This window comes from Rhinolophus hipposideros (genome assembly GCF_964194185.1).
Source record: "Rhinolophus hipposideros genome assembly, chromosome: 7".
Taxonomy (NCBI): Eukaryota; Metazoa; Chordata; class Mammalia; order Chiroptera; family Rhinolophidae; genus Rhinolophus; species Rhinolophus hipposideros.
In genome coordinates, this window is record NC_138053.1 from 6,324,125 (window position 1) to 6,351,685 (window position 27,561).

Here is a 27,561-nt window from a genome sequence, read left to right on the forward strand (position 1 = left end):
CAACAATCCAGAACTCCCACCTATTTTCTCAGCTCTGATATGCAATGCCAAATCATTTTCCACTGGCCAGTTTCTGTTAAGAACACTAACTTGTCATCAGCCTCCTCTTTTCATGAGGCACAAGTCAGCTTGCTTGGCAAGCGTGGGTGACGTTAACAGGTTTGGCTGCTTCTTTTACCGGCTCAACTTCCAGAACTAAAGGTGAGGACAAAGGTTAAGCCTGTTCAAGCAGACATACATTATCCTGTCACGTACTCCTGAATTACAATGACACTATGGTGGCATCTCAAATGATAAACAATGTTCATCATAGGATTTATTTTATTAATGTCTTGGAAATACAATGATTTTTTAAGTGGTGGAGATTCTTTAGTTTATTGTTTATTAGCTGATTTCTGGCCACATTAAGAGGAGATAAATTATCACTAAGGTCTTACATTTGTGCTGGGTAGTCAAGGATATTACAGACTAGGAAAACCTTAAACTTCTGACTTTTTCCTGATGCACTACATTCTGAGGGAGTTAAACAGTGTAAGTCAAAGCACATGGATTCTGCAAACAACACAAAATTAGTGACCTCAGTTTGTAGCTGCCACTTGAGTTGCCCCTAAAAACTGGTTTACTGGGACTTTTAAAACCCAGTGCCATGCACTCCTCTTGGAAACCATAGGACAAACACGAATCCTCATTTTTTGTGGTGAAACTCAAATGGTTTCCTTCACGAAACAGTGAGAACAGGGAGGGGAGGCCCCAGTGCCAGTGTCTGGCAGAAGTGTGACACAGAGCCAATCCTTCCCTGCCACCGGGATAACCCAGTGGTCCACCCACACACACTGCCCTGCACTGCAGCCTTCTGTGCCCGTGCCCGCTGTGGCACTGCTGCACTTCCTACGGTCTTCTCAGTGTTGTATTAGGTCGGTGCATAAGTAATTGCAGTTGAAAATAATTGCAAAAACTTGCACCAACCTAATAATTTAACAAGGCCCAAGGTACACTATGTGACTGGAAGGCTCCCTGGTATCTGAGGGCTTTAGAAGGCACTGTGAAGACACTCATCCATTCAGTAAGTATTCGCTGCATATCTGGCCAGGCACAGTTCTAGCCACCAAGAAGACACGAGCTCTGGGCTGTCATCCACTGTGTTACAGCAGAAGGAAATAGACAACCAGTAGTGCGCTGAGGACAACCAAAGGGTGATGGGTTATAGCGGGCTCAGTGGTTTATGTGAGATGGGTTCTCAGTGAAGACCTCTCCAATGTGGGCACCTTGAAACTGAGATGTAAATACAGAGAGGCACAAAAAGACCTGAGGTAAGAGCATTCCAATGCAGCTGTCTCAAGGAGGGTTATGACCTCAGAGAAAAAGAAAACAAGTACGTGGTCAGTCTAGTAAGTGGGATAGAGGATGAGGTGATATTAGAAGAAAGGCAGGTGGCCATGACCAGGGACTGTGGAGTTTTCTCCAAGTACGAAAGGAAACCAAAGATTAGAAAGCAGGAAAGTGATAAGCTCCATTTTACGTTTTTAATGAGATTAAAATCTGGCTGCTTTGTGTCACTGGCTTTGACTACAGTGATAGATAACAGTGATGAAGAAAAGGGTACAGATTTGTGGTATGCTTTACACGTACAGTCAGCAGGAGGCCTTTGAAAATGAAAAAAAAATCAAGGGTAACTCCTAGAGGGTTTGGCTGTGTGCTGCTGGGCAGACTGGGAAAGGAATGTGTTGCAGAACGGAAATCGAGGGCTCTATCTAGAACCTGTGAAGTCTGAAAAGGTATTAAATAGGTGGGTGAGTATAAAGGTCTGGGGTTAAGGGAAATTTTTACGGCTAGAAACTAAAATTTGAATATAGGTCTGTGGCTGTGTCGTGCACATGAGCCCCACAGGGCTGGAGAGGCACCATGGGGAGCAAGCCAAGGCTACCACTTGAGGGGGACCTCGGCCTCAGTGCCTGTGTCTGGCAAAGCAGGTGTGAGACCAGGAGACAATCCTTCCCTGCCACTGGGATAACCAAGAGTTTTGACGGACCTTCGAGCACACACTGAAATAGTGAGAAGCCAGATTAATAAGGAAATTAGTAATTTGGCCTGGGACCCTCCAGCACAATGGTCTGAGGGTCCAGTTGGGGGTGATATATTTCAATGGCAAGTACAATTGTGGGTCCTAATGACAGCCCATCTCAAAGCAGTGTATTCTTTTTGACAATTCATTTTCCTACAGACTACCCCTTCAAACCACCTAAGACTGCATTTACAACAAAGATTTATCATGCAATTATTAACAGTGATGGCAGCATTTGTCTCGATATTCTAAGATCACAGTGGTCTCCTACGCCAACTACTTCTAACGGTGTTTTATGTAGTTGTTCACAGCTATGTGACCTAAACCCAGGTGACCCCCTAGTGCCAGAAACTGCATGGACCTGTAAAACAGAGAGAGGTTAAGTCCAACGGAGTACCTTGGGAATGGGCTCGGAAGTGTACCCCACGGTACTACCTTAGAGTCAGGATAACCTGCACTATAGCTTTTATTACTATAGTAATAAAAGGAAATTACTGTTCCTTTTATTGACTTTCTTATCTGGCTGCTCCCCTGTCAGACCTCATCTTTTTTAATTTTATTTTTTGTTTACCTCCCTCCATTCCTTCACATGCTCATCTGAGAAGAGTTAAGTTCTTCCACTTTTGGACAATGAACTGCCTTTGGAAACTGTAAAGTAGTTATAAGACAACAGCTGCCCAAGATTCAGAACCTTTTAAAAAATGGAGCATGTGTACGATGTGGCCAACGTCTTCACTTCCGCTGGGTTATGAGACTAAAACTTCATTCTTCACTGCTCTAACATGCTGAAGACATTATCTGAGGGGGGAGATGGACATGCACTTGTCACATCAAAGGAAGCAAGTTATTCTAGCAGCATCCATCCTGTTTAAACCTCCCACTGTTAGAGATAAGGTTATATGATATACTTAACGCTCATAACTGATGTGGCTGGAAAATTGGTACTGAATTCATAGCATCTGCAGAACAGAAAATATGATGCATTTTATGCATGTCAGTAAAGGGACGACCTGTTCTTATTCTATAAAGACTGGAAATTGCAAGTCAAACACACTTTGTTTTCCAAAATGGAGTCTCAAACATTTTGTACTTTTCATTTAAACTGTTAGGAGGCTTGGAGCTATTAATTAAGCTATCTTCCAACACACTGTTTAGTATAGCACTGAATAAATGATGCAAGTTGTTAAAGGATGAGTGATCAACTAATAGTTCTGCTATTAACTGACTTATTTTTCTTCAATAAAGTTGCATAAACCAAATTAAAAAAAAGTCATCAACATATAGACCATGTATTATTTTTAAGATATGAGACGAAGTCTGATCACCTAAGGAGAAGGCACAACAAGAAAAGAGAATGGGGGCTTGGGACTGAGCTACAGAGAAGCACTCTCAAAATTTTAAAAATGAACAAAAGGGAGATGACATCAAGAGAATGAGAATGACAGCCCATGAGACAGGAAGAAAGCAAGAATCAATAAGGTTTGAAACTTTCCATAAAAATAGTTTAAAATGGTTTTAAAAAGAAAAAGAAGAAGAAAGACGACTATGTTGAAAGCTGCTGAGAAGTAGGATAAGCAGGGGACAGAGTGACTTTGGTGACCAACAGGCTGCAGTGATAACTCACACTTAAGTGTGCTAAGTGTTTAGGGACACAACACAGCAGGCACAGGCCACGGGATCAGCACGATAGTGTGGGCCTGCTGTGTTTCCTGGTAACCACGCTGCCCTTCCCAGCACGCCTGTGACCACTGCCTGGACAACTTCCTTGGTCCAGAGCAGCACACTAAACATTGTTAAGGCCCCTGTGCTGAAAAACCTAGACAGTATGAACAGTACTCAGTGAAGAGTACTGTTCTCTCCCCTTCTGTACAGGTTTAGAACTTTTCATAATAAATACATATTTGAAAACAACAGAAGAAAACTGGGAGTGAGTCATATTCATCGTATTTACAGTCTTAATATACTTTAGCTGGGGGGTAAAGTTAGACTTACCAAATTTTTTGCAGAAAAGCTGATCTACCATCTTTCGTAATTTAGTGATTCTGGCATACCACTCTTCCTTTACTGTAAGAATAACAAATATACAAATTTCCTCAATTTGATAGCATTAATATATTATAATTATAAATTAGGCAGTATTATTTTTTTTTTGACTAAAATTACTTCTAAGATTTCAGATTGTGTTCATTCAATTTACTTAAGAACAGCTAGCAGATGATTTTTGCAACGATAGATTTAGGCATATAAGACTGCTGGCAATCCTTGCATTATACAAAATCCAAGTGGTACGACTTCCATTTTATATACCTACCCCACTCCAGTCCAGAACAAAAGCAAGAGAACAAATCACAATTTGCTTCAAAACACATCTAACAAACAAGTGATGATACCACTGGCTATATGCTTTAAGAAGTAAATCTTTTTATGTCCTGGGTATAATGGTGAATGGTCATCCAATTCAGTGATGTAGGCTTGGGTAATAAATTGTTCAATACATTATACCAGACAAAGTTTGCATCTCAGAAGTAGAACAGACAGGCTTCTTTTAGTCTACCCAGAACTGTGATGCTTGTCCTTATGTATAATGGATTATTAAGAAGAAAATGAATTTATTCTTCTAGAGTACTGGGCAATATTCTGATGTTGTATGTTTCTTACATGTAACCTTTTGATTTGACACAAGCCTGGAGACTTACGTCCTGAAGCTGGTTTATCAAGCTGTAAGTCCTCACGTGATGAATTCAGAAGTTCATGTCTGAAAGGTGAAAAAAAGTTCTAAATATTCACAAGGTAATATTGAGCAAAAGTAGTAACTACTAGTACTTAGTAATATTCAGTCATCAAGATCAGTTTAAAAAGAAAAGACAATCCGGACCCCCGAGTATAATTAAATCCTGATTTCTTGAGATTTCCACAGAGTAATAAAACTAAATGGTAATTGCATATTGTTTCACAAGGTACTTCGCAGAGCGTGTATCTTCACAGAAAGAGAGAACTTTGCAACCCAAAAGCATTTTATGAAATCATAACAGCAAAGGAAGCAAACTACAAAAATTTTAAATGAGATCCTTTAATTTTACATTATATTCAAGACTACCTTACTTCAATATATATAAATGGGTTATAAAAATCGTAAATATATCTCAATACTCACATTTACAGGACAATATACTTGCTTTTTTATTTTTATAATATACAAACAGCTTATAAAACATAACTTCTAGATGACAGAATTTTTACAATCTAACTTCCATATCCTATATCACTCTTATTGTAATGGCCTAAAGTAATAGGACGGGGTGGGGAATGAGCAAAAGACAAGCATAACCATGTCTATATTAACAATAATCCCAGAAATGATGGAAACTAATATAGGATTAAGTCAATGGTATACATAATATTTGATCAATATTAGTGAGCTGTAAAAGAAAACATTTGCTAAACTCTACATAATTACCCTACTAAATAAACAAAACAGTTTAAGTGTATCAAGACTAACCACATTAACCTTTGGGGAAAGGCTTTAACAGGTCTTTTAAAACTATGGCTTCCCATGAATGAGCATACGGACGATTTGAAATAGGCTGTGCTGAGCATAAAGTATCTTGTGATGAACTTGCATCAACATTTAAGCATCCAAACACAGAGTTTTATCACGTTATACGCTTTAAGGTTAGCAAAACCTGTAAAATCATTTTTATATTCTTTATTGTTATTAAAAATTAAATTGAAAAACTAACAAGTTAAACAATTTAATGACAGTACAAAGGATTTCTTTAAAAAAATAAATTTATTAATATATCAATGTGTAGTGGGGAGAGGGATTCTCGTTTATGGCTCTTGGCTAGTGTCAGGGTTTTAGAAAAAGCCAATCTGTTTACCATTTGATTTCATGAGAGACTACTAAATCTTTGAACTACAGTTTATTGGAAAGAAAAATAACTGTTAGCAACAAGTTCCCTCCTGTGAAGGACAGCTCACCTATTATCTTGAGGGATCTCTTGGGTCCTTTTAGTTAAATCTTAAAAGCTCCTATCATTCCCTTATTTAATGTCAATACAGAGGGGCAAGCTTGCCCGGTTGTACTTTTTGATCAAGGTGGTTGTTAATTTCCCCATTTCTCAACAGTATCACAGTGTTACTAGAGTAATGAAGTTGAACACTTTTGCAATTGATATGGCTATTATCCTAATATATACATTCATTGTTTATAGCTAAAATACAGAGGGTGCCCAAAAAAATGTATACATGTTTTAAGAAAGGAAAACTGTGTTAAAATTGTAATACTCAATATATACCGATAACAAAAGATGAGTACAAGTCATGTTTGACTTCTGCAGTTACAAGAGGTGCTCAAAGTGGTTACCATCAGCATCCAGACACTGCGGATTATGGCAAACTACTGCTTGAGCAACGCTGACCGAAGTGTTCACTTGTGTACGTTTTTTTGGCACCTCCAGCAGATGTCAGAAAAATTTTTAAAAATCAGCGAAGAACATGACTCAAAGAGACTCATTCATAATAGAAGGACTTAAAATGAAAGCCTTGTATTTGAGGAGAAGTGAACCCATCCCCATTTCCGGGGGGCAAGTACTGCTTGGTTTAAATGCATCATGTTATCTTTCCTATGCCTGCGCCTGGCTGAGGAACAAGCACTTGACATAATTCTAACCAGAGAATTAAGGCCACATTCCAAGGTTTCCTTGATCTCAAAGGAACACAGGAAACTACTATCTCTCCTTCATAGATGTGTCTGGATGGGAGGCCTCAAACTATGCGTCTAGCTCAAGGAAACTATCAGCAGGAGGAAGGAATAATCTAGAAAAGAGACGAAGCAAAGTCCAACTGCCACGGTTTTTAACCATCCTATCTATCTCTGACTTCTTGGCTAGGTAGGAGAAGTATCTTACTCTATTAAGCTAATCTGAATAAAGGTTTTGTTACTTACTTCTGGAGAGACATCTTAATTGCTGCTACCTTTCCTTTTCCAAGTCGGAAAATCTCTATTTGCTTTCATACACATTTGGCAAGTTTGGCTGACTACGGAATTTGAGGTTCAAATAATTTTCACTTAGAATCTGGGAAGATTTGCTTGACAGTGTTACAACATTCATTATTGCTCAAAGCAGGTTTATCATCAGTATGATTTCCATTCTTTATGGATGACCTGGTTTGACTCTCTAGAACCTAATAATCTTTTCCCTATCTTAGAGCACTGAAACTTTATGAAGTGACTCATTTTTGATACTCTCCTCTTTTCATTTTAAGTCAGATATCAATCACTAGATGAAGATTCAATATCCTTTCTCATGTCTCACATACACAATCTTCTTTACAACTGACAAGATTAACAACCCTCCAGCCCTGTCATTGAAAATTTTAGTTTAGCAATCATATTTTATTATTTCCTAGACAACTATTTGTCAATTTTTCCCTTTTACAAATATATCTAGTACTTGTTTCACGGGTGTAATAGGAAGTTTCCATATATTTGCATTGCTAAATCTGTTGATAAATGACCTCTTAGTGTTTTAACCCTTGTACTGTAATCTTAATAGAATCTAAGAGAGTACAAAATGTGGCTGCTATTTTTAAATGGAAGCATTCACACTTCCAATCCGATCTGCTGCACTCAACTTTATCTAAAAGCTCCTTTATGTCAACGCTAAAAAATTTATAGCATTCTGCTATCTTAGGTTTTCTTTCCATTCTTACTTCTACTGTTTCATTTATTTTTACAGTTTACATATATTTCCACATGATTTTAAAAATTCAGACCTAAAAGAAGACACTGATAGCATATCATTTACTTTCTTTAACATATTTAGCAGAAAATTGAAAGGGAAAATAACAGTTGTATGCCAATCAGTTATGAGCAGATGCTCGTGTTCCAAAAGCCAACTCTGGCGTGACTGACAAAATCTTACACACAGACACATTGAAAAGTGGAAAATAAAACAATATATAATAATTCACACTTAATTTAAATATAGTGCTGATGGTTAATGAATTATTTGTCAACAATAAAAAAAAAGAAGGTGCACTAATCAGGAGCAAAGAAAAGAGCCGAAGAATCTTACTTCTTAATCACAAAACGAATCCTTTCCTTTGCAAGTAATATCCTTTCGAGGCGAGGAATTCCGTAAGTAGATGGCCTCCTGAAAGGAATTCCTTCCGGAAGTCCTTCTACATAAAGATCTTCAACATGTGACTGGAAAAGAGGGTATGGGATCGTCACAGGGCCTTTGGCTTTTATAGCTTGAGCTTTAAGGATAAAAAGAGGAAAAAGAAGAATATTAAATGACAGAGATTAAGCACAGTTTGCAGAAAAGAATGTAATAGTTGAATATGTATTGCTCTTAACTTTTATAACTTTATATTTACTTATGTTAATTACGATTCAATCAGAAGAAAAACAGTACAAAAAAACTAAAAGGAAACACCAAAGATGCCAATGCTCTATTTAACCAAATCGGCAGTGAACTAATGTATTATTTTGAGGTAATGTAGGCAACAGCCAGACTTTCTGTTGAAATCTGAACCACAAATAAACACAGAAAAACATACCAGTTAATATTAGCTAATACATACAGTGTGCAATGGAAGAAGTAGTGTTTTTAAAACATTTAAAACATCAGTATAAAAAAAACAAACACATTAGTATAAAACTGATTTTTAAAAATATAACTGACGCAGAAGATTTAACTATAAAAATTGTGCTAAGATTTCCGTACTCAAGAGTAAAATAGTGCAACAGCTACAAAAGTCAAAAAGCACGGGGAGTGTTAAGAATCAAATATAGTCAATACTGTAAGATCTTTGTGCGGTGACAAATCACGGCGATCACTTCGTAAGATATAAAGGTCAAACCATTATATGTTGTACACCTGAAACTAATATAATAAAGTGTGCAACTATAATTTAAAAAAGAATCAATTGTAATGAACAGACACTGATTTTATTAAACAAAGTATAAAGGGTCAATAGGGACATTGAAATATCACTGGGTATTGAATGTTTTTAGATGTGAGAATGTTTTTAGATGTGAGATTAAGATAATGCCTTCTTCTCACCCAACTCCCCATTTGAAATGCAGACTTTTGAGAGGTGAACTGACATAATGTCTAGGACACTGGAGTTTTAAAATATTCTTGCATCAAAAAGAGATGGGACAGGAGAGGACACGAAAGGAAATACTGTAAAATGTTCAAGGTTGTTGAACTTGGGTGATGGATACTTAGAGAGTCTTTGTATTCTTTCCTTTTGTTTTTGTTTGGAACTTTCCATAATAAAAAGGTACTAAAAAGTATCAGTTATGTTCATCTATAACACAGACACATTTATAGTTAGCATTAACAATTTCACAGGTCAGCCTTTTGACACTAAGTAAAGCAACGCCAAATCTTCTATGACTGCAGACAGATACCAGTATTCTTACAAAGGCTTCCGTTACTTTTAAATCACACAGCAGTTACCTAAATGCTTACTAAAATGCTTTCTAGTAAGCTGAAAGAACAGCAGAGGTGCTACTGACACTGCCCAAAAGCTTCCAAAGCCAAAATGACTCCTATGGCCTCCCCCCCATCCCTCCTCCCCTAGGAATGGCCATCTGAACAGCTCCACTTTGTTGCTGGCATTTTATGTAAAAGTCTATTTGCTAAACATTAATATTTGTACTAAAATTTCAACTGTCCCTTATTACACATTCGTGAGTGAGATTTAACATTCTTATACTACATCTGAAAAAATCATATTCACATCTAACAATAACAGCTTCTTCTAAGGCAATCACCATGTTATAGTGCTTCCTACAGAGTATGTTACGAGTTTTTGCTTTGAAACGGACCAATTAAAATCAATGGCAAAAGGCTCTGACTATTGCAAAGAAGGATAAACACTAAGAAAACCTTAAGAAATAACTGAAAATATTAAGGAAAAGTTACTGAATTCATTATTAAATTTAATCCTAAATCTTCATTGAGTCATAGGTTATCATCCATGATAAAAAGAGAAATAGGCATTTTAAGTTTATTAAAGTAAACAATGCCAATGTAGTTTATCATTTAAAAACTTCACTTAGAAAAATTCAGTGATGCAAGACAGCAGCACAGATTAATTTTCAAGTTAAAATTCAATGTATTATATAATTTTACAGTTGATTGCAAAGAATCCTCCAAATAACATCAATAAAAAACCAGCAAAACAGAGATTTTTAAATGATTATTGCTATTTCTGGGTGAGCATTTGAAACATACCATCAGATGATAACGAATTGCTTCTTTGACCACTATACAAAGGATAGAATAGTAAAATAAAAGGGAATTCGAGCTCTAACTTAAACTCAATTATATATCAAGATAAAATAAGGGCATCTAAATGAATACTCGGTTTAACATAACAGATTAAGAAAAACTAAGAAAATAATCTTCAATTAAATCTCCAAGATCCAGAAGTTTGCAACAAATACATAAATAAATTCCCACATATACACGCTGAAAATTTAAAAGAAATGCTAATTGAGACTTAAAGGAGGAAAAAAAACTAAACTTTGTAGTAATCTAGAAACAAAGTTTCTAACATTTGGACAGACACTATCCAACGACCTTTGTAGAGACAGATATATAATAAGGCACAATTCACTGGGAGAAATGGACTTGCTCACATTAGATGAACAGTAACTCCATTGTTAAAAAGCTTATGAACAAAATATTACAAGAATTTTTGAGTTTAGACTTACCATATTTTCTTTCAAACAACTCTTCGACTTGTTTACGTAGATCAGTAATTCGAGCGTTCCATTTCTCTGAAAAATGAGAGAAAAGTTAAATCTCAATAATAAATCCCTGTTTAGTGCACTAAGTTTTTAAGATGATCCAATATCTAATGTTTTATTTTCTACATAACACATCCTAATTTTTAATTACCCATCTCCATCTTTATAATTTTACTGCTTTCCTAAGAAATTTTTCCTTTTTTTGTGGTTCTTAGAATTGGTTCAATAAGAGATCATAGAGGCTGTTTTCAAGTTTATTTTTGACACACTTCAAACCAAGTACCTCTTTTTAGCCCTATAATTTCTGACAAGTGGGAGGCCAGTAAAGTTCAGTACACTAAAACACTACAAAATCGAGGGGGAAAAAAGGAGGGAGGTCTCCGAGGTCATTCAGGAAACTTTCTAAATCATGTCTATTTTGTATGGAAATAAGACCTTATATATAGCTGCAATTTACAATCAAGTGTTAAAAGAATATAAATATATGTAAACTTGCTCTCTCTCTCTCTCTCTCTCTCTCTCTCTCTCTATATATATATATATATATATATATTCAATTTATATCCAGTAATTGTGACTATGACAAGTTAAAGTATTAAAATGTTATTTTTTAAAATGTATGTAAGTTAAATCTATTTTATCTATTCAAAACACAGGTCACAAACACAATTTGCCACTAATATTTTATTTTGTCCCTTCAAAAAGCTACATCATCCACTGAGGGTTTGCATAGATTAGCTGCTGGCATTTACAGAGGACAAGAAAAATCAAGATATGAAATATATCTTAAGATTTTCAAGCTAAGAAAAATAATTCAATTACTAAGTCATTAACATTGATTTAAAGTCTACTAATTGTAATTAACATCCAAAGTCTTATACTTTGGTAAAACCCAAACTATGTTTAAACAATGTTTGTCAAGTTACTTCAAACTGTCCCTGGTTTCCCCTAGGTTAGATTATAAGGTGGTAATACATTTTAAAGCATCCCCCTAAAGAAAGCTGTAACTTTTGTCAGTTACAGAAAGAGTTCAGAATCAAAGAAAAGAGGCCTGTATTTAGTGAAGAACTCACCAAAGTTGAACTCCCTCACTTTCCGTTTTCCGGCATTGGCAGGTTCCGTGACTGGTGGCTGGGGTGGCTCGTTGCTCTTTGGTCTCTTGGTAGGTGGAGAATAATCGTCATCTTGAAAAAGAAAACTGTCATCACTGGAGGAACAGACTAAATGAGTTAACAGCCACCACCTGTAAAATTCTCAATATTCAAAAGATGTGGGGAGCTTTAAAGCTGTTTGGAACATCAATCATTATTTCTGTATTGTCATTTTCAGCATGTTTCCCCCCAGTTACCTTTGAAGCTTTCCTACTCTTGGGGAATGCTCAAGTGAGTATTCCTCATTTTCCCTGTCTTGCTTCATTTTTTTTTTACTTTGCTTAATTTGAATTAAATCATTATAAATGTCCCCTTCTCGTCATAACTTCTGAGAAAGCTCCCGAGAATTATAGTCTATTTTAAGTCTTTCAAGAAAAAGGTTTTAATGGAGACAGCTACCCACAATTATAAAAACACATGAGAAAAGGGAGAGAAAATATAGCTTGAATGGAAACAAAATTTAAACTTAAATAAAATTCAAGCATATATAAACAAGAGAGGTTGGATACCACATGCCAAACACTTTTAACAAACAGAATTTATAGAACTAAATAGAGCTACGTTATTTGTGAAACAGGTAGTGTTGATTCAGTCAATACAAAACCTACGTAGAAATAAGCATCAGATATTTAAGCACAGAATACAGACTTCTCAAGACATTTGTAGTAAGAGTTCATGCTAATTTTTTCATGGCTACGCAGCTCAACTCTGCTATGCTACTTCACTGTATCTAATGCTAGAATTAAGGACATTTGGCTCAAATAAGAAAAGTTATCACTGTCATCTTCTTATAGTCTCTGAAAATGTCAGGTGGCGCACTATTAAGATGTCTGCTCAAACATCACGTGTACATTATTGAAAATATCGTTTAAAGACATCTGGACTTAAAAATATGTGATAGAGAATAAAATAAGTATTATGTTAAAGACACTAGCAATAACACAAAGATACCATTCAAATACAAGTTACCTTTTGGGTCAGTGTAATTTTCATTCTCATTTTACAGCTAAAGAAACAAGCTCGGAGACTATTATGTGACTTAACCGTGTCACATCACTAGATAGTACAGCTGAGATTTGATTAAGGTTAAAACTCTTTCCACTAAACCAACAGGTTAATTTTCAAATAGATACCAAGAAATCCAAATTCAGCCTAATACAAAATGTTGCCTGGGACAGCAATGGATAACTATTATGTACTTTGTATACAAGTCATATATAAATTTATATATTTTGTATACAAATCAAGACAAAATCTGAATGAAGCATAGAATACTTGATACCTCATTGTTATCACAGCATCAGAGGACACAACCAGACATGGGCCCTGACACTGGTGCCCTGACTTTGGGTTCTATCGATAACGCCAACAGATACTCTGGTCATCTGAAATCGTTTACTGACTATTCTAACCAATAGGAGAAAAAGATACCCCAATATCACCAAGACCAGATAAAGTCACATTAGGACCCAAGTATGTGCTGGGAAAGACAAAAATGCTAATTTTGGAGATGCTATTTCAGGCAAATATTATATTCTAAGCAACTTACGACACTATAAAACTTTCAGGTGTTAGATGCCACTGTAGAAATCCATGCTCAAATTCAGGGGGAAAAAAAAAGCGTACGGTAGAGAACTACTTTAAAATGACAAGCCACTAGTAAAATAAAACTTGACTATGTCACCAGGACTTACAATTATTAAATTAGTATAAGGATTTTAAATGGTCAAAACACCTACAATAAATGATTAAGTGATTAGATTCAATCCCAAGGAGATACATTTTGGAAAACACATTAAATATCGTTAATATGTTTGGACTTCAATTCTGAAAACATGTGGGGTAGGGGGGAAAAAACCTGTCTTTTCCAACTTCCTGATTTGTAGAAGCCTAAGAGTATTTTTATGCTAGTTTCCAAAGGATAAAATGAAATACACAATTTTCACTTATGAATGCTATCAAAGTATTTTAAATGCTTAATATTAATATTTCTTCCCAAACTTTAAGCAATAAAATTTAAAACAGAAGTATTTTCCCTATAGGCTAATTCACCTAAATATATCTATAGATCAGCATTTAAACTGCTTGTTAACTGAATTACATAAAATAAAAACTCAAAGTATAAAATGAAAAAGAAAATACAACTAGAAGATGATAATAAAGAAAAGCAGCTATTATAATCTAAACTGAAAATGATGCCAAGGTAAAAAGGCCAAGAGAGCTTTTCTTTAGCATTAAGACCTCACGTCTTCAATCAGTCTAAACTGTTACAGAACACAAAAGATTTAATAGTATAAACATTTTTTATAAAAGGAACCTCGCTGACCATAAACAAAAAAAAGAGATAAATCTGGGGGGAAATTTTTTTAATAATGCAACACTTTAACAAAGATTATAAAATATTAAAAAGTGATTTTAAAAAAGTAAGTGATATCACATTTCTCAAGGACAATGTAGTTCAATCTATCAAATGTGAATGCAAAAAGATGAATTGAAATATTTGTGACAAAATGTCACACACCACACATTCTATTAAGAGTCATCCATTTAAATCATATGAAACATGGAATTAGATCATATGAATAGCTATGAACTCAGCCACACCTTCCATTTTTGTCTCCACTCTTTGCTGAAAAGAACTATAATTGTATTGAGAAAGTATGAGACAATGTTACTCTTGACCTCAAAATACTTTTCAGAAAGGGTCAAAATTATTTCTCTGTAGTAGAAAACAAAATAAAACTCCAAGAATTTACTTCTAATAATTAGGCCCAGCAGATAGCACTGTTTTCTAATTACCATAGTGTTTCAACATTCTGAACAACCGCTTTTGGATAAGATGACACACTTGAGGATGCTTCAAAATCGAGCCCCAACTAAAAACGTTTACAGCATCGACACTGAAAGCTCATTAGATGAATTTCAAAATATTTGAACGTGTAAAGGCTGATACTCAGGAATACATATATAGTTATTCTAGCAGTACTAACACAAGTAGCCCCTCACCTCAAAAAAGGGCAGCAACTCGAAATTTTTATTTAGAAAAAACCTGTTTTCCTTTTAGCATCATATTTACAAATCGTCTTTAGTCTTCAGAGCTAAAATTTATTACTGCATTCTCAATTGTGAATGCATTAATAGAATACGAAACAAATTTTCTGATACCTTATTTTCAACATAGTCAAATTGGTTAATATTATATCATACAATCTGACACCTATTCAAATTAAACAAACAAAAATTAACCAGGCAAACAAAAACCAGGCACTGTATCTCTTTTGAAATTAATTACTCAGAGCCATTAATTACCCTACACATTTCAAATTAATAAATGGTCTTTTTACCCATGGATCCAGGTCACGACTCCTCTAAAATTCTAATTTTTACATAACTGGATGGTAAGTGACTCTTCAGCAACTATAAAACTAAAAACACAAAATCTTCCAATGCTAACCTACCAGATTACATAGATTCTATGAACTCTCCAGTAACATTTATAAGACACGCACATTTTAAACAGTGACAAACAGCAAAGCCCATTGGCTCTATCTTCAGAACATACCCAGAATTCAACTTCTTATGTCCCCTGAGCCCATCCTGCTCTAAAGCACTATGGTCTCTGTCCTAGATAATGGCAATAGCTTTCCCTATGGTCTGCTCTCAGTCTCTTGCAACACAGCAACCTAGTTTCTTCCAAGTGGTAAGGACGGAACGTAGCGCTTTGTCCAAAATCCTCCAATGGCCTTGCCTATCTTGTTCACTCCTAAATCCTTGACACGTAGTACAAACACCAGCACATACAAGGTGTGTGGTATTTGCAGAATGATGAAGTGAACATTTGAATAGGGTAGTCCTTAAATATATGCAGCAGCCGAATATTTACCAAGGTCCTAAGCGTGCATTTCACAAAAAAGGATAACCAACAGAGGATGCCACATAGGATGACAAGTGCAAAGACTGAAGGTCTAAAACAGTTTATCTAAATTGTAGTCCATGTGCCACATGTGGTAATATGAACAAACTATATGCAGTACTGCATTCCTGTATTTGAGAAATAAAATTAAAAATTAAAAATTTCAAGGACAGTTTTATTTTGGAAGATGCAAAATTAGTTTTTAAATGAATCTATTTAAAAGCAAGTTAAAGAAAAAACTTAAGAAATGAACAGGGTAAGGTTAGGCCACAGCAGAATGAACATATGTGAATGGCTCTGGTTTGGGAAACAATGCCTTAGAAGAGAACCAATCACATGATAGGAAACAACTTTTAAAGCAAAAATCTTCCCGTTATTATAGTATTTTGCCGTGTATAATGTGCTTTTTTTTTTTTTGCCCAAATTTGTGAGGAAAAAATAAGAATGTGCATTAGTATAGATATACTAATTCTCTATATAAATTTTCTTAATTCTTTTATTTTTGCTTATGAGTTAAATGTGTAACTCTAGAAATCAGTAATGATATCTGTATGCAAAATAATACCCTGGAATATGATAATCGGTTTTGTTGAACTTACGACTTGCGAGGATGAAAACTTGCAACTTGCAATGATGAAACGATGTTGCAACTTGCAACGATGAAAAATGTTAAGTGATCCAAAAAAAGATCTCTAAAGTTATTATAAGTTATATTTAATGCAGGCCTTCTCTGATGAGTAAATATCGTAAATTTGTTACCGGTACATAAAACTTCTTGTACCACAATATGTTAAAAAATGCTAAAATTCATTTATAATACAAAAAACAAGTACCTAAACGTAAAAAAAAAAAGAAAAAATGAATTAAAAAATTAAAATGAAAGATTTTTTTTCCCCTGAAAGTTTGGGCCAAAAACGTGGGTGCACATTATACATGGGAACGCATTATACATGGCAAAATACCGTAGCTTTCCCCAAACAGCTAGACCTCAAACAATTCGGAGGTAAGATTTTCTTTGCACTTATCAAAGACGTGACGGCAGTTTAATTTTACCCCAAAATGTACATGTGATATTTACAAAATGAAGTTTTGCACAGCTGTATTATTATTCTAAGGGCTATTTCTCAAACCTAAGTCCCACAAGTTATAAAAGTGTACCGCTGACTTCAAGCTCAAGTGGCTCACCACAAATGGAAGAGCACAGCACTGGCAGCGAGTGAACATGACGCGACAAGAGGTAATGCGTTTGGATCGATGTCCATCAGCCTTTTCATTAACACTCCACATAATGTCAAATAAAGACATCAAAGTTAAAGTACTGTGGAAACTCTGACAAACTTACTTGATGAAAAAGTTCTCTCTCTCTCTTTTTTTTTAAATCTTTTCTATAAATTGGAAAATGCAGAAAGATACAACAGGAGAAAATAAAAGTCATCCACAGGCATGCAGGATTATCTTCATTTATCATCTTCCAGTATTTAAGCAAATCTAACATTATTCTCTAACTAACTTTAGTGTTCTTTTTCTGGATCACTTATATTTTTAAAACCTTACTGTTTCAGTGATTTTTTTCTATTATGATATACCAAAACTTAATTTTCTAACTATAGATACTTAACTAATTTCTACCATTTTGCAATCACCTTTCCAGAGAAAATAAACAATATACTTATCAAACGAATGTGCAAGTTCTCATTTGACCTTCCTGGTTAACGTCACAGACTTAAACTTGACCCTCTTTAATGTACGGATTAAAAAACAATTAGCAATTTAATTAAGGCTGGTAATATAGTTTGTTCATGAACATACATGCTGCGGAAAACGCTACTTTGTGAAGTAATTACTTACACAGACCTGGTATTTCACTGGTCTTCTGAACATACAGAAGCCACCTATATAGCAAAATTCTACTTGTTGATGAATTTGGATGATAAATCAAGATTCTTGTAGTATGTTTAAGTTTAAGAAAATAAAGTTTATCACTCCCTCCAAAGAGTTAAAATTGAAAAGACTGACGTATCAGGTTCACGAGCCATTTATTTTGTGATTATCATTAACATCTCTTTAAAGGCCTTATGTTATAAAAGAATGTATTTACTTTCTACAGAATTTTAATGCAGCCTTCATCTGCTTTAACATTTGATAAAAACAACTTTATTTTTCCTATTTAAAAGTTTTGCCCAAATTATTTTAATAGGCACCTCTATTTTTCCTATCTGTATAGAAAGGACAAAATTCTAAGTACTTATGGTATCTATACACCCTTCAGATTTTTCTTCTCTGATAATGAATTTTCTAACTAAAAAACAATTATGACAATTATTTAATAATACACTATAAACAATTCAGAATTGCTTTTAGGTTAGTAAAATTATATTAATGATAAAAGAAATCTATATATTAGAGAGACATGAGTATAAAGTATGAGAAAAATTGTCATTAGTTGAAAGCTACCAATCAACTTATATTTTAGAAGCAATGAAGACAAACATTTTGAGTAGCTGGAAATAGCCGAATACTAAATAACCAAGTGACACCTACAGAAGACATTATGAGAGAGAGAGAGAGAGAGAGAGAGAGAGAGAGAGAGAGAGAGAGAGAGAGAGAGAGAGAGAGAGAAACCAAGAAGGGTTATGCAGCAGTTTAAAAAAAAAATGATGAAGTACCAAGATGTGTGGTTATGGAAAAAACCTATGGGAAATGTGATATATGTGTATTTCAATATTTATTATAATGTATGCTGAAAGCATATGTATATTTTCATAAAATGAATTATATATACATCAAATTATTTTTAGATGCATACACAATAAACTGCGTATAGGGACTTTAGAGCAGGGCAGGGATAAGTAAAACTTTACACAGTACAATTTGTAGTACTGTTTCAATATTTTATCTTAGGAAAGAATTTAGGGGAAAAATTTATAGAGGAGTAGTGTGAGACATTCATTTAAAAATAAAAAATCAATATGTATGTAATAATTGTTAAATATGCAATGTGACACTGCTAATAACTGTATTTGCTGAATTTTTAAGTAATTCAGGATAAATTGGCTCATCTGCATTCATGCATTATCTTTAAAGAAAAAACTAGGCTTGAAGCAACTTTAGCTAGAGAGATTAATTAGAATATATTTGTAGCTATTGATTCAAAAAGTTTTTAAGAACACGTTATATGTTAGCCTCTCATAGTACTTTATGGGGAAAACTCTCTTTAAAAATTGACTAAGCTATCAACACTTTCTTCTCCACTTCACTCAAGTAGATATCAGGGGTTATTGATACTGAGTAGGTCTCTTATCACAACCCATTAACAGGTTACAGAATCTGGTTCTGTGTACATCCAGTCTGGTCATAGTTTGCGTCTTTTGTTCTCGATTCCCAATGATAGAAAGTATAGCCTGGTCCACCGCTCATTTTCACGGCTTATTTCTGTTGTCTAAATCTCCCAAAGCACTGGGTACACTGCTGGGAAGTGGGCTGCTTTGGTCGCACATACACATATATGCTTCACTTTTTAGCACAAGTTTCCGTTAAGAATGAATGAAATGCATACTTAGAAATGTGAATGTGACAAGTGTTTTTATGACCAGAAGTAAACTGTTGGAATCAAGGCTTTTCAATAACTAACCTTCAATAGTCACCTCAACTTCGGGGTCCTCACTTGTTTCTGAAGGGACATGTTGAGTAGAATCTTGAAAAAAATAAAATTCTAAATGACATTCATTATAAAGCACTTTCTATATGTTCCAACATTTTATTGATCTGATACTCCAAAAGCAGCCTACTACAAAATTTTACTGGCATTTTAATTCATCTCATATTTATTAAAGTATCTGACCCTTTTAATTATAAATAGGGATAAGAAAAAACAAAAAGAAAAAAAAACTCTGGAAAACTATTAAATAATACCAAGTTACCTGCATTAACGGACTCAAAAATACTTGTATTTTTAGAGGAATAAAGTTATAATGAAGTCACAATTATTTTCCTGCTGTAACTTAGAAATGATAGAATAAAAACAAAGGCTTTCTAATTCTTTGTTTTCCTTCACTATTGCTCCTCTGCTTTCAGAAATCCTAGGAGTGGTTGATACTGTTAAATAAACAAATTTTTTGCAGTGGGGACCTTTGGATCGAGACAATGAGTATAACAAATGCATATAAGACTAGATCCCCTAACTTTATATGCAAGATACTTTTAAAAATATTTTATTAATATTTGTGTTACTACACAAAACAAATAAATGTACATCAGAATGTTAGTGCTAGAAGTTCAGCTAGAAAGTATCTTCATCAACTCTCATTTTGCAAAGGTTGAGAGATTAATTGATTTGCCAAAGATTACGCTTATTGGTTAGTAAAGGAATAAAGACCAGAACCCAGGTTTGATTCAACTCTATTAACACTGCAATATGACTATTTAAAAATATCCTCAAAAATAAAGTACTTCAAAGCCTAGTACCTAATGACAGAATTATAAACTGTCGAGTAATTCATATTGCCTGATGAACCCCGTGCTGTGTGTCTTGTATACAGGTATTTTATTGTAAATACCACCTATTCAAAACAGAGGAACATCTAATTACCTCCACACAGTAAAACATTAAAAAAAATTCATCCACATTATCTTCTATAAAAAAGATGTCAAAAAGAAATGTAAAATATTGTTTAAAATGAACATCTCAATATTTCTGCAAGAAATGTATTCCAGTTAGAAACCCTAATTCTAAAACTGAATTTGGTAAGATTAGCCAACATTCGAAGGACCTTAGGAACTCCCTCCACTCAAGGAGGGTAAAAGATCAAATTAATGATTTTTAAAAATAAAATGAAAAAGCAAATATAAGGAATAAAGTTACAGAATAGACTCCATTCTCATCCTAGAAAATAAGGTACAACATGACCAGTTTACGAGAGAAACAAAAAATCTAGAACAAGATTAAGTTACCTTACCAGTCATTTTCCTTGGGAGCAATCTATAAAAATTCTTTTGAAACTATACAAACCACTTAGAAATAGGAAGCCATTCTACATAACAGTTTAACTCAAGATTCCAGTAATTAAAAATGCGGTACCACAAGTAAATAGTCATTCAATCATGAGAACAAAAGAAGACGGCTGCTAAACAGACAGAATAGTTCAGGAGGTAGTTATGGGTATAAAAATAAGCAGAGAGGAAATCTCTCTTTTATTCATCTTCTGTAGAATATATTACCCTACTCTAAAAAATGGCACATTAAATAGTATGTTTAAAATGAAATATGAAGAGCCAGTAATAATTATTATTCTAAAATACTGAAGTCATTCTTTCTGTAAAATAATTTAACATGGCACAAGATGACCAGAAAAAAAGGGGAAGATTTTGCATCGGAAGAGTTTTACTTACCACTTAAGTTTTCATCCCCATATGCTTTATTATTCAGTACAGTAAAAGAGGTATATTACATTTTAGGATTCAAAAAAAGAAAACCTGTTGGCTAAGAAGACATACCAAAACAATCACCTTTTTATTTCCAAATAAGGTGTTTTAAGGATAATATTCTCTATGATACAGAACAAACATTACACAAATACGGCAAAATAAAAATTCCTTTATTTCTAACCTTCTGCTGGCACTTCCATTTCTGTTCCTTCATTGCTCTCTGAAGAATGATGGCTTCCTAAAAAGAAAATAAATCACATATAATAAACCAATAAAAAATGACATTGAAAGAAGAGAAACTAGGTAACAATGCAAACAATTTAAAACATAACAACACATATACAAATTGATTCTTTTAACTCCTTAGCAGTCATTTCAAACAATGTGATCTAATTCAGAAAACATTTAAGACCTCTATTTGAAAACTCAAAAAAATTATTTAAAAATGTAAACATAGAGTAAACCTAAGTAGGTTTGGGGATTTAAAGTTAGTTACTGTAACTACACAATATAATTACTCATAGATATTAGAATTAGAGAAATAGAACAATTATGTTTCAAAGTACCATGCTCATCTGTCAATGACGCACACATAAAAAACACAAATCAGAATAACTTCGTTCTTTGCTCATAGACTCTAGTAAGTCTAAATAAACAAGGGCAGGTTTTGCTGTGGAATGTTTCCTGCTTTCCATTTCTACTATGGTGGAAACTCAATCCCCATTATTTATTCAAAGTTGTACTTAAAGGAAATTTGTAAGTTAAAATTTAAGATACTACCTTTAGTCTCAAAAGCATTTTAATTCAGGTAATATAATCTGCCTGCTTCTAAAAACTGGAACATAAAGCAATGTATCAGGTTAGGCAGTCACAAGGTAAACAGGCTCATCCTACTAGAGCAGAAGCTTTACTCATAAATAGGAAAGAAGTAATCTAAATAAAACATTAGAGAGCCACTTAGGATTTATGTACCAAACTGCCCCAAAATATTCACCTCTGTCCCTAAATATCTGAGCTACTAACATGAAAAAGATTGAAAATCACTGCCTCTGTGTATACATGTATTACCTAAGAGTGACAATAAATCACATGGGGAAAAGGGAAGCAAAATCAAATCTCATTTTGTCACCTAATTTCAGAAACTGAACTAAATGTACAACACTCAGACATAGGTTTTAAATTTATTTTATTTTTATTTTTAAAGAGTATTGATTACAGTTTCAGAAACTGTCATTTAGTGTCTAGTATCTTTGAATTTAAAATGCCATACTAAAGTCAAATATTTTTGATTTTCCATGTCTAGCTTTATCATGCCATAATTATCTTGGGATTCTTTCACACTTACTTCAGATTATGAAAATTCACCTGAGCTCAAAATGCTAGGTAAATCTATAAATCTAGAACAACTTCAGATTATGAAAATTCACCTGAGCTCAAAATGCTAGGTAAATCTATAAATCTAGAACAACTTCAGATTATGAAAATTCACCTGAGCTCAAAATGCTAGGTAAATCTATAAATCTAGAGCACTGAATTATTCTTTAACTTTTTAAATACTCTTTCTCAACACATAGTCCCTTCCCTCCTTTTTTTAAATCTCATCATTTGAATTTATGGAACATTACGTTCTTTGACTCTAATGTCGAAAAAAAACAAAGATGTGTGGTCAAAGGAATGAGAGAGAATGGAGAAGAGACCAATACTTAAAAAGGAAAGACTGAGTAAAGAAGAAGAACACGTCAGGTGGTTGTTCCACCTCCACATTACAAGAGTGCACGGAAACAGTGATTCTATGTGCCTTTTAGTTCTTTTAAAATCTGAAATAAGCAATCACATTTATATTAAAAGTAAAGCTAAAGAAAATAAATCTTATGCGCTCAAAGCCAGGAGAGAAGTAAAAGCCATCACAAATAGCCTAGTTAGTGAGCACCATACAAAAATTCCCAAAAAGGTATTCAATAATAAACTTAGGGATTTACAAGTGATATTTACAATCTTTCAATAAGCTAAGTATCAACATGACCTTAGTATCGATATTTACATTACTAACTATACAATAAAATCCTTACTTCTGACTATTCTGATATAAGGTATAAATGTGTACTTTACCTTAAATATGAAAGTGTGTCATGTACCCATTTCGAGATTCATTACTAGATTCACAAAAGGGAAAATTGGTTTTGAAAAATTGTTGCTTGTGAAGTTCATTTATATGTTTTTTTTTTAAAAAAGGCCAATACATTTTTTTCCTTTTCCATTTAGAAAAGTAATAATACAGATATAAATACTAAAACACAGTCTGTCCAATATAAAGAAACATTAAATATAAACAGTATGTGGGAAAATGGAAGTGAAAAAGTTATACCTTGCAAAGACTTCGAAAGGGGGACTTTGTCATCAACATCATCAGTTTCAGAAGGGCCTGCTTTGGAATACAAAGATAATACTTCAAAAGTAATCCCAAAAATATTTTTGGGTCACTTTAGTAAAGAAATCTGGGTGAAAGATATGGAATAATACAGCCTTTTCATGAACAAAAAAGGAAAAATTAAATAAAAAAAAAGACTGAAAATGAGTGGTGTCAATTTATGGTCTTGATGAATGAAAAAAGTGTGCTCAGGTAAATTCGTACATAGTCAAAAGAAATTTTGAAAATGACTACAGTATGGATTGGATGGGAATGGTATGTCTAAAATGGTGAGTATGGGTTTTTTAGAACAGTAAAAGATTCATAAGAGCAAACTGCCACTTTTATGTCATACAGATTATAAGTGCAGGTTTATCTTACAGGGTGTATTTGTTCCTTCCTTGAAAATACTTGCTTAGTTTTTTGTCATACTGAAGAAAAACGCAGAATCAAATTGTTATACCTTTCTTAGAATCTCTAAAATCATGTAATTAAACTATCAGTAAGCGTGAATCTCCACTGAAATAGAAACATGACAAACTAATAGTTAATTCAGAATCCCCCTTTCCTGCAGATCCATTAAGAACTTTTTTTAATAACACGATTCTTTCTAATCATTAATATATGAAGTATTTTGGGTTAATTAAACCTTCACAAAATGCTATTATAAGAGATTATGGTAACACATTTGCAGGTACGTGTATTATTCAAGCATTTAAGTGATGAAAGAAACAGATTTAAAAGAGAAACAGCGTGTTTCCAATGGCTACTTAACATAAAATATGCTCTTACACGAATAGGAATACAAACCTCTTCACTATCTCTGAATATTATTCGGAAAATATCCTAGGCCTTTTGAAAGTCTTGCTAATGCATGAGAAATTTCACAAAAAGGCACAAAACTACACATTATACGCAAAGGACACATCATAGAGGAAAACAATTTTCATACAAAATACAAAAATTATATTTGGAATCTCAACTAAGAGCAAGCCACTGAACGAAAGAGACCTGAATTCAAATGCCAGATTCACTGCTTCCTAATGATGTGATCCTGGGTAAAAATATACAGAAAAAAAAATAATTAAATGATAGCTAAGGGTATTGACTTCTAAATACTTTGTTAGCTGCTTTTTCACAAGTTTAGCTATATGGCATTTTCAATATTGTTCTGTCCTAAATTTTTTAAAAGAGGTCCTCTTTAACTCAAATATATTTCTTAGGATTCCCAGTGAATAGGATTTCTATTTTAAATAACCTGAGTTCTACATTACATTATGTTCAAGAAACTTTTTAAGACTATCTGTGAACAAGTATAAAGTCAATCTCTGTAAAAGATCCATGCTCTATAAGTAAACATTTATTTGCTGGGTATAGAATTCTGGATATACATCAACTAGCTTATGTTTGTAACCTGTAGAGTTAAAATATTCTATTTATCATTTATAAGTACTCATTTGTTTCTGTTAAAATTTCCCACATGACTACAGATGTATCAATGTCATAATTATGTCAATTCTTTATTTCTACTTTTATTTTGAGGCTACATTGTTAGGTATATAAAACTAATGATTGCTTTATCAACTTAGTGACATTACTATACATATTATGTAGTCTTACTCTTTATACCTTTTCCTTTTTTGGGGGGGGCCTCAAATTAATATTGCGAAACTTGATTTCTTTTGGTTAATATTTGCTCAGCATACCTTCACAGATCATTGTACTTTCAAGTGATTATCAATGATGTTTAATTTTAGCAATATATGTTTTAACAGCACTTATTTGGATTTTATTCGTATGATAGGCGGCATATTTGACTCTCATACACTCAAAATGCTAGTAGTGTCTACCAGTCATTGTGAAAATCAAAGTTTATCAATGCTCACATCTGAGTACCACCATCTTTGGGAACACCAAAAGTTTTGGAAGAAAACATAAATGTCCTTATATAGAAGAATGAACAAAAGATCACATAATGTAATTACGACAATGAAAGTATTAAATCCACATGTGACAAAATACATACATTTTGAAAACGTATACTGAATGATCGACACACAAAAACATATATAAAACATATACAGTGTGATAACATTTGTGACAAGCTTAAACACTGAGAAAATACTATACATAAAATATATGTGCACGGATGGATATACATACAGACACTTCCATGGGAATATATACACAGTAAAAGCATAAAATCATTATCAGAAGGACAACCCTCAATTTCAAGAAAATGGTTAACTCAGAAGCAATCGGTGAAAAAGTGTAAATCCGAAAGAGCTCAAAGAAGGGTGTCAATTACACATTTAACATTACATCATGTGGGCGATGGGGGACAACCAAATATTAAGACTCAGTAAACGTGAGCAGATGTACATTATGGATGTAGATTTTAAACATTTCATTTTAAAAAGCAATTTAGAAACACAATACAGCAATGCAAATAAATGAAGTACACCCAACAATGTCTCACAAACTATATTTTACAAAAGAAGCCTGAAACAAAGAGTACATGCGGAAGGATTCTATTTAAATGAAATACCAAAGCAGACAAAACTAATCTGTGTTGCTACAAGACAGGACAAGGGTTACCGCTGGAAGGGAGTTGCCTGGAAACGAGCCCAGGGGAAAGGATACTGGGATACTGACGCCTAACAACAGACCTTCAGAACTCTTGAAGTACAACTGACAGAACTGAAAGGAGAAACAGATAAACCCACAGAGGCAGTAAGACATTTCTGTACTCCTGCAATTGATAGAATAAGTAGGCAGAAATATCAATAAGGATACAGCAGACCTGTACCACTCTGTCAACCAACCTTAACCAAGTTAAAATAACTGGAATTATACAAAAAATACTCTCCAAACATAATGAAACTGAAAATCAGTAACAGAAAGATATATGAAAAGTCCACAAGTGTGTGGAAATTAAAACTACCCACTTCTACATAAACCACAGGACAAAGGGGAAATCACAAGGGAAATTAGAAAATGTTTTGAATTGAATAAAAATAAATACAAATGGAAGTTTATGTGGTGCAGCTAAACAAATACTTAAGAAGTTTACGGCATTAAATGTTTATATTGGAAAAAAATCTCAAATCAATGATTTAAGCTTCTACCTTCAGAAACATAAAACAAAAACATTAAAATTAAAGCAAGCAGAAAAAAAAGAAACAAGAGTAAATCCCTGAAAGTAACAAATCTTTGAGGAAAAAAATTTTTTTTGGAGAAAACGCTAGATCTGGACTAATGGTTCTCTACTGAGAGTGATACCGTCCCCTAAGGGACATGGCAATGTCTAGAGACATTTTGATTATCACGACTAGGAAGATGCGACTGATACCAGTGGTTCGAGGTCACTGAGACTACTGAACAGCTGCCCACAGCAATGAACTGCGTGAACAAAATGTCAATACTGCCAAAGCCTGAGCTAGGTCAACCAAGGAAAAAGGAATGGCACAAATTACAAAATTGGCATTAAGACATCATGACAGACCTTGCAAATAGACATTAATATAAAAAGAGGAAAGTTAAGACAAGGTAAACAAATTCCTTACAAGAAACCGCCAAATCAATCAAGAATACATAAATTGAACAGTCCTATAGCTATTAAAAGAAATTAAAAACAGTATCTCTTAAGAACATTCAACAATATATAAAAAGAACAATACTTCATAACCAAGTAGGGTTTATTATCCCAGGGATACTTGGCTGGTTCAATATTTGAAAATTAATGTTATTACCATTTGAACAGACCAAACAAGAAAAACCATATAATCACCTCAAAAGGTGCGGAAAAGACTTTTCACAAATTTCAACACC

At 33.8% G+C, this 27,561-nt stretch overlaps 1 protein-coding gene across 1 annotated transcript in view; it reads right to left on the reverse strand.

Moving 5' to 3' along the window:
• GTF2I (general transcription factor IIi) overlaps positions 1 to 27,561 on the reverse strand; it is a gene marked incomplete at its 5' end in the record, with an annotated part of 97,381 nt that overhangs the window by 22,589 nt on the left and 47,231 nt on the right. Inside the window, 8 exon segments of the mRNA XM_081054138.1 lie at positions 4,055 to 4,126; positions 4,759 to 4,817; positions 8,143 to 8,326; positions 10,800 to 10,865; positions 11,909 to 12,019; positions 19,531 to 19,593; positions 21,505 to 21,561; positions 23,689 to 23,748. Coding sequence (XP_080910264.1) covers positions 4,055 to 4,126; positions 4,759 to 4,817; positions 8,143 to 8,326; positions 10,800 to 10,865; positions 11,909 to 12,019; positions 19,531 to 19,593; positions 21,505 to 21,561; positions 23,689 to 23,748 — 672 coding nt within the window.